The sequence below is a fragment of the Pelophylax lessonae genome (assembly GCF_965119305.1).
Source record: "Pelophylax lessonae genome assembly, chromosome: 9".
In the NCBI taxonomy this organism is placed as follows: domain Eukaryota; kingdom Metazoa; phylum Chordata; class Amphibia; order Anura; family Ranidae; genus Pelophylax; species Pelophylax lessonae.
The window spans coordinates 131,373,857-131,386,689 of record NC_138776.1 but is presented as its reverse complement, the minus strand read 5'-3'; the positions used below and the strand labels follow the sequence as shown (position 1 = coordinate 131,386,689).

At 45.0% G+C, this 12,833-nt stretch overlaps 1 protein-coding gene across 2 annotated transcripts in view; it reads right to left on the bottom strand.

Annotated features, from left to right (window-relative positions):
- Positions 1 to 3,785: 3,785 nt before the first annotated feature.
- Positions 3,786 to 12,833, bottom strand: part of TBC1D12 (TBC1 domain family member 12) — a 287,846-nt gene continuing 278,798 nt past the window's right edge. For both annotated transcript variants that reach the window (XM_082267521.1, XM_082267522.1), the window contains one exon: positions 3,786 to 4,140. In XM_082267521.1, coding sequence (XP_082123647.1) covers positions 4,075 to 4,140 — 66 coding nt within the window. In that variant the 3' untranslated portion in view covers positions 3,786 to 4,074. The remainder of the gene's footprint in view (positions 4,141 to 12,833) is intronic.

The following is a 12,833-nucleotide window of genomic DNA, read 5'->3' as shown; positions in this document are numbered from 1 at the left end:
TTCTCTTGCCATCTGCATTGAAAACATTTTTTGAGTGGAGAGGAGTCACACCCTTATAGCCACCTATGTCCCCCTTGGAGATATTCTCCCTGATTTACAATCTCAGGAACAGGTGAATGATACAAGCAGCAAGAGGAAAATTCCCCAATACAGAAATGCAGTGTAAAAAAATTACAAACAATATCAGGTTTTTATTGCGCTTTTCATTCCCACTGTGGAGATTTCCTACCATTTTCTATGTTCATGACACCAAAAGTAAGGAGAACAGGGACACCGAGAAGGAAATCCTGACAAAGGTTTAAATCCTTCTACATGTTAAAGTAGTTTTAAACCCAACAGCAAACATTTATTATATTACAGCTTACCAATTCTTAAATATAATGGCTGCGTTAGTTTTCTGTTGTTAGGCTTTTATTTTCATGCGGTGATCCAGCCAGTAGGTCTCTTTTGTAGTTGCAGAATTTAGAAAGGCCATTTACCACTGGCAGAGGTGCTTAAGTAGAAGTATCGCCAAAGCTATGCTTGTGCTAGGAATCACAGGAGTGCAGTTCCTTCAGTTTTCAAGCAGACATTGGCATAAAGCCCACTGTCAGCTGGTGTCACTCAGCTGGCCCAGGCAAGATGGGGATTAAAGTCAGGATCCATGCAGATGCCTGGACCGGCAGCTGGCTCAGCCTCTAAGTGAAGTGCTGGGAGACTGATCCAGCCACTCCCACCACCCTTACAGCCCAGCCCAGTGCTCCAGTAAGCACTGGCAATGGAGGGGAAGAGCAGAGAGTCAATGAGTGACAGTCACTGACACTCTGCCAGCTGAAGACCGAGAAATGAGCGATCAGCTGTGTTTGATCGCTCTGTTCTCAGTCTTAGAGGCAGTGGGTGACTGCTGCGATCTGTGTTGCAGCCATTTAGGCGAGTATGATTATTTTTTTTTTTTTTTTTTAAAGCCATACTTCTCTTTTAAAATCATGAGCTTTTATTTATGTAAAACCTTTATCCCAAAAAGGAAAAAACTGTTTGTTGTAACCACTTTTAAAGTATTAACTAGAGTCAGCTTCAATTTGTTACTCTATTTAAATCTTCTAGTATTTCTAACACTCTCCTCCCCCTAGACTTACAATGCTGCTGTCCAAATCTTCCCTTGTGAACTTTCATCCAGAGTGGTGTCTCTAGAATACAGGAGGAGAAGCAACTTAACAGTGTATGATGCCCAATACATACTTCAGCTATCATGTGTAACGTGATGTATTATGATATATGCTAGTACACTTTAAGGATTTCCATTTTTATATATATTGGTATGAACAATCTTTTTGGGCTACACCCCTTAAAATCCCTCTGGGCCTCGATCTTTTTAACTTATGAGTCATCTAAGATCTAATGCTTGGTAAGCTGCAATATAATACATTTTTGGTTTTGGGGTTATTACCACTTTAAGGCTACAAACGGCTTCCTCTGTTTGCGGTTACCAGCTGAACAGAACAAGATTAACTATTTGTTGTTAGTGAACACCATTGTGAAAATTTGTGTTATAACTCAGTGCACCTTGTTACCCAACTACTTGCAGGAGAAACAGCACTTTAGTACTGCATTAACTTTAAAAAAAGTGTTTCTGTTGCCCAATATTCAGCTGGAACATAAATTCATAAATTAAACAATAGTGGTATAACAGGAACATAAAGAACAACCATTAAAATCCCTTCCATGACACTGAAGATCACCTCTTAGACAAAAAGCATAGAAAAGAAGAAGTTTACCTGGACATTTGAGGTACAATCATCTAGTGATAAACACATATCCAGGATATGGGCTGACAAGGCTCAAAATAATTTTTTTTTTTAATGTTTTTCGAGACCGTGATTAACAAAATATGGATTGTATTATGGATGTGTATTCATAACTAAATGAACGTAACTTTAAAATCTCCAAAAACTTTTTTTTAATACTCTAAACATATAGGGATGGTGGTACACATTAAGAGATTGCATGGATATCATACATGATTTTTTCACTTCTATTTATTCCAAAGTAAAAACATATTTGTCAGTTCTTTCAATGTTCTGGGTTCCAACAACAAAAGGGCTGTTACAGCCGCTTGGGACAGCGGTGATTCAAACTGGGGGAATGCTGCATAATTCTGCCACAAAAAAACAAAATGCATCCAATTCAATATTTTATGTTTTAGCAATTGCTAGTGAATTCTCCCTGACTTCTTGTTCCTTCTGGAAACTTAAGAGGTGAAATTTCTCAATCAGCTGTTCCTACCCTGTTCCCCCCTTCCAGATTCATGCTTCCACATTCTCCAGAATAATGAAGTAGAACTGTAGGTAAAAAATTAGGTAAAACAAGGGAATCTATTGGGGCCCCCTGGTCACCAGATCTAGTGTCCCCCCTTAGTAGATTTCCCCTCTATTACTTTTCTGGAGACAACCTGGACAGGACAAATAGGGTAAATCTTCCTAATGAGGGCACAGACCGCAATAAAACCCAAACTGGTGTTCTAATCCATCTCTACTCTATCCAAAACTAAAAAGGCAAACGTTTTGCCTTTAGTTAAACTTAGGGTGGTTGTAAATGGCTGGTTGCCTTTTTATTTTTTTTCAGAACTGCAAGGTAAATGTCATAATGTGTTAGTATGCATTGCATACTAGCACATTATGTGAAACTTACTTGAAAAGGAAGCATTGAAGCAATTGGATGTCATTGCTGGAGGCTGCTTCCATCTTCACCTGCCTTGCTTCCGGGTTCTCGGACTCCGGCTCTGTGATTGGTCGGAGCAGCAATGACATCACTCCCCCGCACAGGGCTTTGAAGGAACATGTGTATGTCACTGGCTGCATGTACAGTAAATATCTCCTAAACGGTGCATGTTTAGGAGATATTTACACTATCTTTAGGTAAGCCTAAGGCTTACCTATAGGTAAAAGTCAGAGATGGAAACTTATTTCCACTTTAAACTAATAAAAAAATAAGTGAAGAGTGGGGCCCTTTGGGGTGATTGTAGCAGGTGAGAAGTACTTGAAATCCAAATGTAACATCACATTGTCAAAGTCCTCAACAAATATAAAAAAGTCAGTGGCATCTAGCCATAAGAGTATGTTAATACTGAGTCTTTCTTCACTGGAAGAATATATGTTCAATTCTAGATCCAAAAACATTGCTTGGGCACATTTCCTCAGAAAGCTTTTTACTCAATTAAAATGTCACAGCCTTGACAGAATATTTCTCAGAAAAAACGGGGCAAAACTTTTTAGCAGACAGTTCTTATGAAATCTATGCTGGAGAGCAATGATAGACTAGAATTCTGCTGTAGTATTAAAAGTACAGGAGATTTTTTGGGTTTATAGGTTTTCAACGACCAGTCTGCTTTATCCAAATTATTCAGAAATAGGAGGTCAGGAGTACTTACTGGATCTTCAATCTGCTAGGCAGGAGTGCCGTGCTCTAGTAGTCATAAGACTTGGCTGCTTTCACTGTGCTGCTGTTTGTTTTTTTTTTTGTTGCTGGTAAGTTACTAAACTGGTGTTTTTAGTGTAACATACGCACTACAGAAACACTGCCATTATTCCGCTTCAGCTGTTACCTACCCAGTACAAAATCTCCGACAAGTCTTTGGTCCTCTGTCCACTTGAACCCATGTGGATCTAGCGTCTATGAGTACCACAGAGTTTGGTTCAGACTGCAGTTTGACGGATGCCTGCTAGAGGATTTTGCACTTCCATTAATTAAAAGGAAAAATAAAAAGTGCAACTTGTTTTAAAAACATCACTTAGTGTACCAAGTTAAAGTTCTGTTACAAAGGTTTATTGCATTAAATATCTTTTATATAGATCTTTTTGATCCTTGTAGCTGGAAAAAAATTGCATTCAGTGTCCTCGAGAAACCAAATGCAAATATCTGTGTTTTCATTTTAATACTGACAAGAAAATTTTATTTTCCACAGCCACTGTAGTCAATGTGCAATTTCCCAGGGATCCACAGATCATACTTATCCGTAGTGGTTTACAATACTAAGATACACATGGTGTCCTTCTGTTCATTGGAGTGGTTTCATGTAGTCAGAAAGATCTTAAGTGTTTAGGTTTTTGATGCAGGGCTATTCTTTTCACCCTCTTTGTAATCCTTCATTAGTGATGCAAATACCTACAAGACAAGAAGCAGAAAGAAAAATCAGACACATGCTACATTATTGTTAATTCCAGTATGTATATTCTTTTAAATATTGGTGTTTTTTTGCACAATTGAATTACAGGGCATGCCTTCCATAGCTTTTCTTAGAGGTATGACTGGCTTTTTCTATAACTTAATGTTGAAGCTCTTTACAGGTTTGAGATCTAGCGACTGTGCCAGCTAGTTCATCAAAGACTACTCCAGCTGTCAGTTTCTTCACTAAATAGGTTTTGCATAGAAGTATGCTTCAGATCGTTGTCCAACTGCATGATAGATTTGTACACACTGACCACAGGGTATGGCATGACATAATAGAGGTAATATTTCCATTTCATTATTCCTCACAGGCAGTGTAAATCTACTACTTCACCAGCACCATACAGTTACATTTTTACAACCATGCTGGATTGTAGGCATCAAGCACTTCATTTAGCATTAGACATTGTGTCTCATATATAAACGTTTCCATGATGCAAACACCTAAAACTTTAGACTCAAATCACCCATAATACTCTTTTCCATCTTAAACACATCTTATTTTGACAAGAACTCTGACTAAATTGCATAAATTGTCATATTTTTATATATTTTTTTGATACTCTATTTCAATAAAACCCTTTTTATACAGGCTGACAAGTATACAAAAATGAAAGAAAATGCAGTACAGAGAAATTTTGACATACCTTGGATTTCTTGAGTACTGTATAGGTCACGGCACTTGTATTCTTAGACCATTGGTTATATGCTGCTACCTTCAGGCGAATGGACACTGGAAAAAATAGGGTTTTTGACTTACCATAAAATCCATATCTCTGATGTTCATTGATGGACACAGCTCCTTATCTTCTTTACCATTGGGTTATACTGCCCCCTACAGGAGTAGGACACTAGACAGGAAAAAGCTTGACTATGCCTATGGGGCAGTCCCAGGGGGTATACTCCCATGCTCAGCTATAGGCACTCAGTTTTGTTACAAGCAGTGTCAGAAGAAAGCCAACTCCACAGAGGGGTGGGTGCTATGTCCGTCAATGAACATCAGAGAAATGTATTTTACGGTAAGTCAAAAATCCCATTTTCTCTTGCGTTCATTGATGGACACAGCTCCTTATCTTCTTGACCATTGGGACGTCACAAAGCAGACATGAGGGGTGGAAAAAGCAAGAAAAAATTCCCCAAGGCTAAACCGTAGCCAACCAGGTAACATGGAGCTCAACCATAAACAACTGGAACGCACCTGAAAAAAAAAAACAATACACCCTCAAAGAGGACCAGGTCCTCTAAACAGCAGTCTGCAAAACCTTGCAGCCAAAAGAAGCGTCCGCAGATGCCAACATATCTACTTTACAAAACTTTGTGAAACTGTGCACAGACGACCAGGTGGCAGCCTTGCAAACCTGCATCACTGACGCCTGATGCTGGAAGGCCCAGGAGGCACTAAGCACCCAAGTAGAGTGCGCCTTGACAGGCAAGGAGGAACCTGACCCTTAATTGAATAGGCCTGAACTACTCTCTGTCTGAACCATCTGGAAATGGTCGCAGCAGAAGTGGCCAACCCTTTCCCAGGTCCATTTGTGAGGACAAATAGTGAGTCTGACTTCCTAAAAGACTCCGTAGCTGCCAGATAACACCCCGATTGCCCGAACCACAACCAGGGAATGCAAGGCAATATCTTTAGGATGTTTAGGCCTGGGACATAGGGAAGGCAACACAATGTCATCATTCAAATGGAAATCGGAGACGACCTTGGGAAGGAATGACGGAGAGGGACGAAGAACTACCTCATCTCTGTGAACCACCTGGTAAGGTGACCGACAAGACAATGCCACCAGCACCAAGGAATGTGTAGCCAATGGACGTTAAAAGAAAACCACCAAGGCCGAAACCGGGCCCTTAAAGGTACTCAAGGCCAGGCACTGCTAAACCCCCCATTGGAGGAAAGCCAAGATCCGAGCCACCGAAAGGAGCAAGGGAGAACCCCAGGAGACTCACACCACGCAATGTACGTCTTCCAAGTACAATGGTAGATCTTCCTAGAGGTGGATTTTCTAGCCTTTCACAGCGTAGGAATCACGGATTCAGACAAACCTCTCTCTTTCAGCGCCTGGCTTTTAACAGCCAAGACAGCAGATCTTCCCTGAGAGGAAGTCTCCAAGGAGCATTGGTGACCAGCCATACCAAGACCGGCAAAGTCAGTCTGGAGCCACTAGAATAACCAGAAACCCTTCTGCCTTGATCCTGTCACAAATCTCTGCACCCTCCTGTTGAGACAAGCGGCCAACAGATCCACCTCGGGAGTACCCCACCGGAGACACAACTGATGAAACACCTATGGATGAAGTGACCATTCCCTCTGGTCCATGCGCTTGCCAATATTCCACCCCTGGAATGTGTACAGCAGAGAGGGCTGGAACAAATCGTTCTGCACACCTTAGAACGGCGGCTACTTCCCGAGCCGCCAGGACACTTCTTATGCGCCTTTGGTGATAGACAATGGCCGTGGCACTATTCGATTGAATTCGTACCGGACACCCCTGAAGACACCCACCCGGACAGGCTGGCATCCATGGTGAAAACCGTCCAGTACAGGGGGAGATGGATTTTCCCTGTCGAAGTGCCGGAGAACAAAGTCACCAGATAAAGGACCAACTTGTACCCTGGCTCAACAGGATCAGATTGTCTAGAGACTGTGGATTCTTGTCCCACTTCACCAGAATCTTTTTGCAGAGATCTTGTGTGGAACTGTGCAAGCGGAACCGCCTCAAAAAAGGTAGACACCATCAGGCCCAGCACCCGCATGCAAGCCCAGAGGGATGATTGTCTACCGAACAGAAGCTGAACTGCCTTCTTCAATTTCAGGAGTTTTTTCCAGAAGAAGAAACACGGTCAGGTTTCAGCAGCAGCTAGGGAGACCAGACATATATTTACAGTGAAACATACAAGCATACACAGCAACCAGTGAATCTAGATAATACCAGCAAACCAAACCCCACCCCAAAGACAAAAAGAACTAATGAACCAACAACTGACAATCCAAAAATATCTACCTTATAAGGAACGGGGTAACAAGAAATACAGCGATGCAAGGAAGAGGGGGTACAAGAACAGAGAACAGGAGCAAGGCACAGGGGTACAGGGTAGATATAGCTGAGCATCAGGATCGCAGGAACAACGAACAAGGCTCTGGCAACAAGAGGGCAATAAAAATAGTGACACACTTGGGAAAGGGAGGAGCAGCCTTAAATAGCCACCTGGCAGCTGAACACAGGTGTAAGTGACCAGAGAAGCCTGCTAGCTTCTGGGAGACACTGGGATTGCAGCATTCAGCCCAGGGCAACACAGTGCCACCAGCAGGTGAACTCAATCCTAACAAACACTCTGGCTGAGGCCAAGTCCAGAGTAAGACCCAGATAATCCAGTTTTGTGGACAGAACCAGAGTAGACTTCTGAAGGTTCATAATCCAACCAAACTACCTCAGAGGTCACAGAGTAACCTCCAAGTTGTCCACCAGAGCAGTCAGAGACTCTGCTCGCAGAAGAAGATCATCCAGGTACCCCAGGACCGCGATCCCCCACTGACGCAACACTAGCACCCGGGCCAACACATTTGTGAAGACCCGAGGAGCGGAGGCGAGACCAAAGGGTAATGCCACAAACTGATAACACTCCTTGCCCACGGCAAACAAGAGGAAGTGCTGGTGACTGGCACATATTGGAATGTGAAGGTAGGCGTCTCCAAGGTAGGGGCGCCATAACCGTGCAAATAGACTCCATTTGGAACTTCTGTACCGGCACAAAGCAGTTTAGCGCCTTGAGGTCTAAAATTGGACGTACCTTGCCTTCCTTCCTAGGAACTGTAAAGAGGGTTGAATAAAACCCCAAAAACATTTTGAAGTCGGAACTGGGACAAATCACTCATCAAGAAAGCGATCTGGGGACAAGTGCAGGTTGGAAGGGAAGAAACTTTCCGGGGAATTAAACCAAAACTCGATCTTGTAGCGGGACCGAATGACTGAGACCCTGAGGGACAAAAAAGCCTCTTATGAGCCGAGAAGAGCCTTTGGTAGCCTGCGGAAGAAGAGTACTCTTCCCCCCGTGAGACCCTCAATGATGTCATCCAAGGAAGCTCCAAACAGGTGATCCCCCTACAAAGGGGAGATCAGATAAGACATTCTTAAAAGTCTGGTCCGCAGACCAGCATTTCAGCCAGATAATAGGCAGAAGGACCACTGCTGATACAGACAGCCTAGAAACAAAGGAGCCACAACCAAAGAGGCATCACAGATAAACTGTAGCCCCTGGACCAACTAATTCACCAGCTCTGCAAAGGCAGGGGGAATAGTTTTCCCCTCCAGGTCCCGGTATAAAAGTTTAGCCCCCTCAGAGTTTGTGACACCAGGGCAGTAGCAAATACCGGCCTAAGTGCCGAACCAGCCACAGTGAACACATGGCGGGTCAAAGCCTCCGCCCTCCTATCTGCCGGATCTTTAAAGGCCGGGTACTCCTCAATCGGAATAAAGGTAGCTTTATTTAATCTAGAAACCGGCGAGTCCACTACAGGTGGGACCGTCCACTTTTTAAGCAGGGAATCCACACAAGGATACCGCATAGCAAAACGCTTAGGGACCGACAAGAGTGGGTTTTGGACAACCCCACGGTTTTGTGACAATGTTGTCAAAGTAAGAGGGAAAGGGGAACAGCCTCACCGTTTTGGAGGGCCTGTGGGTGCCAAAAGGGACTGGCGCCTCTGACGCAGCATCAGCCGCATACTCCAGTTTTAAAGTTTCACGCACTGACACAATCAGTGCATCCACCAGCGCCTTTTCATGCGCAGCTAGAGAAGCAGAGGAATCATCCTCACTATCTGAGCACTCAGGGGTGCGTGGACACAGACCAAGTAGGGTGACTTGCATCTGTGGTAGCCAAATCAGATTCAGGATCTGATGACACCGAGGAGGTAGTAGAGGGAGGGGGGGCGCTATATACTAAGCTCACCCGGGAAAAATAATCAGGGGAGGGCGACCGACTGCAATCCCGTAAAGGGGACACCGACCAATGGTCCACGAATGAACCACCTACTGAACTCCACAAATAAACAAGGGGGTTTCCCCTCAGACCCTCTCCATAGAGGCCGGCGTAAAAGGAAATAGTGCTCTTAAAAGAGGGCCGCCCGCCGTGATGCGTACGCGCAGGCAGGGTACCCCGATGGTCCCGCAGCGCTAAAAAAGGGGCAGGTGCCCTACACAATAATGAAGGCATGGCTGCCATCAAAAAATAAACTGCCCCCACAGCGCCACTTCTTCCAAGGGCGGCGCCAAGATGGCTGCATGGCCTTGTAGGATGCAATCATGGCCTAATTTTTTGTGGAGGCCCATGAACGGATCTCAGCCAGGCAGATGCCCAAAGGAAGTGGGGGCTTCAGCTAATCCCACTGGGGCCATGCCCCCCCCCCCCCCCAATGGAGGTGCTCAACTTGGCTGCATGGCCTAGAAGAACGCAAGCCACAGCCTAAATTTGTGGACGCCCAGCCAGAGCCGATCACCCAGGGGCAGCTGAGGGAGGGCAGATGCCCAAAAGGAGCGTAGTTGCTTTAGCCACCCTCACTGGGGCCACCCCGCAAAGCCATGGCCTAAATGTATGGCTGGATCCGGCCGCGTGAGGCGCGGACGCTAAACCATCCGCTCCCCCAACCCAAAAACTGCAGCAGGGAGCCCAGAGGACATCCCTGCCCTAGACACCAACCCCCAGGGTGGCTCCAACAAGCCCCCCTTAAGAGCATGTGGCAAACGCCAGCTCATAACCTCACCGGGGAGGGGGGGGGGGCGGTAGACCCACAGTGACCCAAAAAATTTTAGAGGGGCAAGGAGGGGAACCTGAGGGTCCCACGTCCACCACAAAACTCACAAGGGGATAAGAGAGGACAGCTACTTACTATATCAGGAAACCGAGTAGGCACCACTCCGGACGGACCACCTCTCAATTGGAAAGGGGGGCTGTTGGCCAGGAGGAACGCTGCGACTCAGGCCGAGGCCAGGTTGTATGCGCCCTCACAAGACGTTTAACTTGAAGGCCAGCCCCTGGCCAGTGGGGCTATGTCGTGGCCGACCTAGCGTGGATCTGAGGCCTGCGCGCGCTCGCTGGCCAGACTGGGAGGACTCTCTGGATCTAGACTATCCAGTCAGTCCAGTCTGGCAGTTGATTGTAGATTCTCACAGTAAGATAATAACAAAGATAGGAAAAAGTTCCATTGAAAAAGAAAAAAATTGCCAGGACCAGAGATCCCAGGCCAGGAATTAGGTCCTTACTCCTGACTAGGCAGAAAAATAAACTGAGTGCCAATAGCGGATAGTGGGAGTATACCCCCCAGGGACTGCCCCATAGGTGTAGTCAAGCTTTTTCCTGCCTAGTGTCCTACCTTTGCAGGGGGCAGTATAACCCAATGGTCAAGAAGATCAGAAGCGTGTAAGTGTCTGTCAATGAACAAAAGAGAAAAGAAAAAATTTACTAGGGCCACATATGTGAACATAACCCTTCCCACTCAGAGAGGCTCCAGTTTTCAAGTAATAAAGTTATCAGGACACAGAGGTGAGGGACTTGTGTCCTGCATTATACTCCAAGATAAGGAGGTTACAGGTAAGTCAAAATTCCTATTATCTTAACCATACAGTACAGGATTTTTATTCTTAACCCACACCCAAACAAAACTGAGAGGCAGGAAACAATATAGAAACAGAGAACGGTCAACAAGCCGACAGGAAACCGGAGGGTTTAAAGAATCTGAATAAAATACGCAGAGGGCTTTGATGGGAAAGGGAGAAACCATTTTCCTTAGGGCATAGGACCTAGAAATGAGTTGTCTGATCCACCTGGCAATGGTGGAGTGGGAAGCATGGTGTACTCTACAAGGACCTCAAGGTAGAACGAGAAGGTACAACATCTTACGACAAGAGGCAGAGTGGCCAAGTAAACAGCCCCACGCTAAGTAAATATGCTTGTCTTTTTTAGGGGCAGGACAGAAGGTAGGGATGACAATGTCCTCAGTGAGGTGGAAAGAGGAAACCCCCTTAGGTAAAAAGGAAGATTTAGGTTTCAAAACCAACTTGTTTTTGTGAAAACAAGAAAAGATTTTTTTTTTTTTAATAAGACAGCTACTAACTCAAACACGCCTGACAGACATGACGGCAACCAAGAAGGCAACCTGAAAGGTGAGGCCTTTCAATGGAATGTCTCTAATGGTTCAAAGGGAATCTTTAAAGAGCAGAGAGCACCAGGTTTAGATCCTAAGGTCCAATTTCTTTATTAAAATATTGTATACTTTCTCCCCAAACACCACTCTGGATTCAGCCTACAGTATCTTCCAAGACTCCCCATAAAATTGTTTTTATGCTCAAGGAGTAATCCTTTTATCTGATGTCTAATTGTCTACAGGTGTAGTGCATAGTGTCAAACAAGGCAATTGCCCTTATTTTACGCTCATACAAGAGGATTCCTTCAAATCTTCTCTATGTCCTCTCTTCCAGGCAAGACATGACATCACTTCTGGTGACATCACCTAAGCCCTTCTGATGCCAGCTCTGCCATGATCCCTAATCCTCCTTCCTTCAGATTAAGGGGAGACGAGAAAGCCATAGACACACAAGGTCACGGAAATGCCCACTTAGGCATACAGCTCTGTCTGCAGGTGCCATGGCCATCAATACTGAGACTACCGAGGGCCATGGCATGGCCATCGGCTCCTGCTGATGTCAATCAAAGCCAGTGATGAGGGAACCGGAGCGGGACCAAGCCCGAATGTAACTGTCTAAAGATGCAGACAGCAAGATTTAAGAGTGAGCTCCCATGAGTGCCCCCATAGAAAGCGGCTTCATATGGGGGCACTCGCCAGAGGGAAGGAGCCAGAATCTCTGGCGGGGAACCGAGAAGAGGCACTTCAGGGTTGCTCTGTTCAATTCCATTGAACAGAGCGGGTAAGTATAAACCGGTTTTATTTTTTGGGTAAAAAAAAAACAACATTTACAACCACTTTATTCAGTCAAAGGTTTGAAGGACCTGAATAGTTATTTGCACGTTGGCAGACAGGGTCCTGGCCTAGAAGTCTTACAATAGAAGGTCTTCTATGTAATGTAACCTGTGACATGAATACCCTGGGATTGTAGAAGAGCCAAAGTAGGGCAAACACTTGAGGTGCAGAGGAGAGCCTGAATGGCAGCACTACAAACTGGAAGTGCTGGTCCTTTACAGAAAATGAAAGTGCTGTGGGAAAAAGGGAACATGGAGATCGGCATATTGTATTTGTACTAATACAAGAAAATTCCATTTGTCTGAGGGAATGCAGATTCCATCAGGAATTATGGTACACCTAGAAATCGGTTTAAGAATTTTAGTACAGTGTTAAGCGGATGGCCCCATTTGATTTTGGGAATGAAAAATGGTTTGAAAAGAAACCTTAAAGAGGTTTTTTACAAGCTGAAAGAGAAACACATAATGAGCTAGTATGCATCGCATACTAGCTCATTATGAAATACTTACTTTAGAACGAGCCCCCGCCGTGCCGTTCGCTCACCTCTGATGGGCGACATGTCCAGTCGCCCGTCTTCCGGGATTGCGGCATCCGGCCATCTGATTGGCCGGAGCCGCGATTACGTCACTCCCGCGCGCGCGGGAGCCGA